Source organism: Limulus polyphemus, unplaced genomic scaffold (assembly GCF_000517525.1).
Source record: "Limulus polyphemus unplaced genomic scaffold, Limulus_polyphemus-2.1.2 Scaffold1666, whole genome shotgun sequence".
NCBI classification, from domain to species: Eukaryota; Metazoa; Arthropoda; class Merostomata; order Xiphosura; family Limulidae; genus Limulus; species Limulus polyphemus.
Window position 1 is genome coordinate 65,884 of NW_013667276.1, and position 6,000 is coordinate 71,883.

At 31.2% G+C, this 6,000-nt stretch overlaps 1 protein-coding gene across 1 annotated transcript in view; it reads left to right on the forward strand.

Annotated features, from left to right (window-relative positions):
- The window catches only part of LOC106464489 (kinesin-like protein KIF18A), a 63,396-nt gene extending 57,624 nt beyond the window's left edge, over positions 1-5,772 (forward strand). Inside the window, exons 17-18 of the mRNA XM_022392218.1 lie at positions 2,858-3,047; positions 5,241-5,772. Coding sequence (XP_022247926.1) covers positions 2,858-3,047; positions 5,241-5,289 — 239 coding nt within the window. The 3' untranslated portion in view covers positions 5,290-5,772. The remainder of the gene's footprint in view (positions 1-2,857; positions 3,048-5,240) is intronic.
- The last annotated feature ends 228 nt before the right edge of the window (positions 5,773-6,000 follow it).

A 6,000-nucleotide genomic window follows, 5' to 3' on the forward strand; every position in this document is an offset into this window, starting at 1 on the left:
GATTTACCATATGTTATTATTGAGCAGCTCTTAGCATGACTGAAATGCTCAACAATTTCTTTTCACATTGAGCTGTATAAGTAGGTCAGAGCTTTGGCTCTGAATGAAACCAAGAGTGCAACACAATTAACCTTTTTAAAGTTCATGAAGTAATTTAAATTGACAGATTAATTTAAACTTTTCCTGTCACTGGGAGCGGGTACTTTTGCTTGTAATAAGTATGATTTGAGAAATATGAATTAATTATATTTGGCATATGCAAAACAGCTAAGATCAAAGGTAATTAGAGAATCCTAAATACATGACTGCATCTAACAAAACACATCATTATATTAAACAAGACCCGCAGATTGCGAGTCGAGCTCCTTAACCACCTGGCCATGCCGGACCCTAAAAAAAAGTATGAATTTTTAGCAAAAAGATAAACGCATTTTACTTTTGCATGAATGTGGTTTTAAGTTAAATTCTGCAAACTCTTCTTTTCCACTAAACTCATCAGGGTTAAGATACTGTTGCTTGTATATTGATTATTAATAATTTTGTTATAAATTAGAGGTTTGTGCTAATCTCAGGTTTCTGTTTAATATTGTTTGTTTGGTTTGAATTTCGTGCAAAGCTACACGAGGGCCATCCCTAACTTAGCAGTGTAAGACTAGAGGGAAGGCAGCTAGTCATCATTACCCACCGCCAACTCTTTTACCAACAAATAGTGGGATTGACCATCACATTATAACACCCCCATGGCTGAAAGGGCGAGCATGTTCGGTGTGACGGGGATTTGAACCCGCGAGGCAAAAAATATTGAATTCTATAAGTTATACTTAACAATTATAAAACACAGAAAAGTATATTACTTTGTGTATAGAATTTACCTTTTTAATATTTTGTTTCCTTTTAGAAGCAAAATAAGGTCAAAATATCCTAAAACATTTGCAGTTTATTACAAGTTTCTTATATATGTTTCACATTTTATTTGTTAAAGAGGCTAATACTTAAAACCAGGTTACACAGCATAGAAAATTTAATTTCTGTGATTATACAAACAATGTTTTCTGTAAACTTGAATATATTAGCAGATCCATACATCAGATTTTGTTTAGTATTAGAATCTTTTTTCCAAGTGTACGTTCTTTCACATTATACTATTTTTTTTTTCTTTCCTTTTTCAAGTTTGATGGTGCATTGAAGCCTGCAAGGGAAAAATTTGTGTATATGATGTCTGTATATTTTGTCATTTGAATAATTTGCTTATTTAACAAAGTATATGATCCCATGAAAACTGTTGACATTTAAAGACAACATAAAAACCTTAGCTTTATAAGGTAGGGTAAAAGCTGGTATGTATATATATATAAATAAAATGTAGTGAAAGGTGGAGTTGCTTGGCATTTTGCTTCTGTTATTTCCATATTCAAATCTAACATTTTGTAGTAAGCCTCCTTTACACAGCTCTATTCACATTTTGTTTTTTACCTGGTATGCTTGCTTTATATTGTAAAATGCTTTCTTCAAAAATGTTCTTTTCAATAGTTATTATTTCTTTAAATGTAGTTGAAAACTAATTTTTCCCATCAGGATAATTTTTTTATTCAATTTATTGCATCATTTGTCAGGGCGTAATACAATTTGCTGTAGTGTACTGTATGTGTCAATGCTTGTTTCAGAATTGTAAGTGTAGAAATAAGTTAGTTTGAAATGTTATGAAAACATTTCTTATAAAGAGAGTTTTTTTATTTATTACTGGTGTCTTCAAATTCTTCTTCCTGTTAAATATTTTTAGTGATGTGTTAATTACATTTGCCTTCATAGTCATGTTTTTTTTTTAAGGCTAAACCAAAAGAAAAGTCTTGGTCAACAGGTGTTTTGACAAACTATGATGAGGTGGCTATTGTTTTTACTTTTTCAAATTATCTTGTCCCAAAAGAGGAAGATGTCTTCTATACTTCTGGTCTTGTCACTGAAAATTTTATATCTTTGAGGACAAATTCCAATACGGTACATTACCTCCACCCACATAGATAGCTATTCTCGTTCAGTGCTGCCTTCTATATGCAAAAACAATTTCACACGTGCCACTAGCCTTCTATTACCCCTCCATGGAATTGACTGATTCCAATGCGTCTCTCATGCGTCAACCCTCCACCAACCCTTTCACACTTCCTACTCTGCTTCCACCTTTTGCCAAAACTCGAAGTGATAGTTTGGTAGAATTGAATAGAGGGAGTGACATGCATCATGAGATTATGTCACACTCTTATTGAAGTAGGGTTGATGCATGATGATTTGCATGAGAGATGCATTGGAATTAGTCAATTCCAATGGAGGGGAGATATAAGGCTTGTGACATGCATAAAAAAAATGTTTTGCAGCACTGAATTTGAATAGTTATTTATATGAGTGGAGGTAAATACCTATCAGACATACATTTTCAGTGTAGGAAAATTATAACTTCTGAACTGAGAGAATTAGGCAAACAATTTAACCACAGCAAAGGACAAACTATCTGATTTGCCATCAGACATGGCACACTACACCATCATTTATGTATAACTGCTCAACTTTCCAAAACAAGTCTCCAAAAGTAGCTGACTCCTGAATACACTGTAAAGTGTTTGACTTTATTGATGTATTCTTTTTTCTTCAACCTGAACAAATTGTCAACTGGTAGGAAAATGAACTGAATAAATGACAGGGTGACAATAATTATTAAACAGTCAGAATGAGTTCTGTATTGAATAACAGATTTTGGGGATTTTAAAAATTCCATAAAAATCAGTGTTGATATCTGTTAACCAAGGTTTTATTTTTTGTGTTTTTTTATATAAGGTGATATTTTAAAAATAATTTTGTCTTTCAGGCATAGGAGCTCATAAGAAAGCACCTTTTATGTCCATGACCACTTCAACAACTTTTAAGATAAAGCAACCATATTCAAGAAAAACAACGAAGGAAATCAGTGTTAATACACCTTATGATGTTACAAAACGGTTAACAAAAAAACCAATCTTGCTCAAATCATCAACAAGTACAACACCAAAACACCCACTGTAAGTTTCTTCTCAAGATATACTAAACTTTGTTGTTATAATTATTCTACTTAATGAGAAAAAGGCTTAAGATTACATTTCATGAAATGTGTAATTGTACATGTTTGATCCACACAGTGTTTGTCTCCACAGAATATAAGGCCAATGATAGATTTTTTTTCCAGTGCATCTTTTCTTGAACTTGTTTTTAATGTCTAAACAAAATCTGAGGACAATCTACATGTTTTGAATTTATTTACCATGGATAAGCCAGCACTTTGAATTTTTGTTCTTTGATATATCTGTCAGCATGTATTAATGGTACAGTTGTATTAGTAATTTCTCTACATAGCTGCTGTTTTTGTATTTATTTTTTTATTATAATGTAACCCCATTATAAATTATCTAAATAACTAAACTTTATACTCCACTAATTTTGCTACTAATCACTTTGCATTTATTTTATTTCATACCAGTTTGATGATTAATTTGTTTTTACTCAATCAAATAGAATTATAACGTGTACACTCATAAGTGATTGAAGGTATGTTTAATGTTTGTTTAAATGTTCCATACTCGTTTGATAAATTCAGTACACATTTTTTGCTGCTCTTTAGGCCTCCTGGTGGGTAGTAGTCCCTAAGAAAATATCATTGGTCTCCCAGTTCTCTTCAGCAACTAAAAAAAAAACAGAAACTTAAAAATCTGTAGACCCTTTGAAGCTATAAAGAATAAGCCGTGCAGTTGGCATATCGTGGATTGAATAATATTGACTAAGTTTATAAATTTCTTAATTATATCTACAATAGTTTGACCTAAACAACAACTCGTACCACATCAGAATATGCAGTTTGTTTCTGGATATTGAATTTTAGCATACCAATATGTTAAAGAGTCTAGAGACCTTGTCCCACCCCCCAAACTTTTGACCTCCATAAACATTTTTGTTCTGGTCCCTGTTTGATAGATGTGTATATATATATATATATATTTGTGTGTGAGAATGAGTGATTATGTTATACAAGTTAGTTTTCAGTTAACCTGTTTCTAATACTTGCATATGAAGTGTTCATTTTCATAGTATTAGGTTACTCTGTGACTGATCAAAAGTAAGTTTTAGAGACTGCCAAGTGCTTAGAAGTAATTTCAGTAAAAGTTGAAATTTGGTCAGTTGTTATTCTGTAGACTAAATTCAGAATTTTTTCAAATCAACAGTTTTAATTAAACCAGTTGTTCATATTGTAAGGTTCAATGTTATTAGACATATTAGTGAAAGGAGTTATAAAACTAAAAAGAAAGAGTATCTTTCTGATGTTGTTGTGTTGGAATTAGAAGTGGCCAATGAAAACGGGACTGTAGCCATTATTCCAACATTTATGGCCATTTGAGTTGTTAAATAGTGTTTTACCATCAAATGCAAGTGGGTTAACCCTTATTCTTAGTTGGTAGAGCACTCACCTGGCATCCCAGGGGAAAAAGGATTAATAATTATTTTTTTATGTACATATTACTTTGTATAGTGTTTTTTTGTAAAACACTCATCTAGTGTGTGAGAGATATTTAGGTTCAAATTTGAGTGAAGGAAATATTAAAAATTGAAATCACTACAATTTAATAGACTTGCTTAGGGAACATAAAGTGACATAGAGAAAACTAAGTGCCACTACATATTTTTGGATAAATCAAGAGATTAAAATACTTTATGAAATTGTTAAGGTTTCTTATTATGTTCTGATTAAGTAGATGTGATTGCTCATTTGTTTGGATGTCAAACACCTTATACTCTTGCAACCAACTTAATGAGATTAGTGCATAAGTTGAGGCAGTTACTCAATTTAGTGCTGCCTTTTTATGAAACTAACAATTGATAGCAGCTAAAATTACTTTAAGGCAGCTTCATTCATTTTTAGGTTAGTTTACTAGTAGCAGGGTGAGTTTCTGGTGCTGAAAGACATTATTGTTTTATCTATGTAATGCTCAATATACTGACTTCTAAAGCATTCCAAATCCTTTCTCTTCCCTCAGACATCGACAACCAGGATATTCTGTTATACTTTACAGTGTATTATTTGGGCATATACTTCGATACAAGCTTTAGTACAACAATTTAGTTAGAACTGTTATAGAAATTTAAGCTTGTATTATTTAACAGATCATTTTCATGTTGTCATTTATTAAACATAAATAATTATCATCTTTTCTCTCTTTTACTAGGTCTGCAAGGAAAAGCATGTCAACTTCTTCATTGAGAAAGATCTGTTAGAATAGTCAGTAGTTACTAAAAGTTTCTTGTATATCATGATCATGAACTTGTATACAATCACTGCTTCTGCTATCAGCTAAGTTCACTGTATATTCTACCATACTTTTAGCTATATCCTCCCATTCCTTTATCCTGTATTGGTCAAGGTGCTGAAGAGCCCTTGAAATCAGCTTTCCCTTGATCTCAGACAGTGCTTTGGTGTATTGCATTATTTTGTATGTACATATTACTTTGTATAGTCTTTTATTTTTTTTGTATCTGTGGTTACTTTCTACTCTATAAAATTAACAGAATGCTTGAAATTTCTATGTTTGATGTGTTAATAAAAGGATGAGGAAATTATGAATCATTTGTTGCAATTTTGTAGCCTTTAAGTATTTTGAATAATTTTGTAATAAAGTTTTGAGGAGTAAATATTCCATGTAGTGTATACTATTGTATAGAGAATGTTGGTTTTTAGAATCAGTGCAGTACTTCAATAAGCTCAACCTCGTAATTTGTACAAGAAAACTTGACTTTGTATAATAATCACTTATATGTGACTTTAGCAAAGAAAGAGTTTATAACACCTTTTTTTTTATTTTATTGGACTGTAAATTTGGAATTTAAATATTGAAACACTTTTTTTTTCCTTACATAGCATTGCCAAAATAAATAAAATAATATACAATTTATTCCTAAGTATTTACTTCATTTCTTAATTAAGCTTTA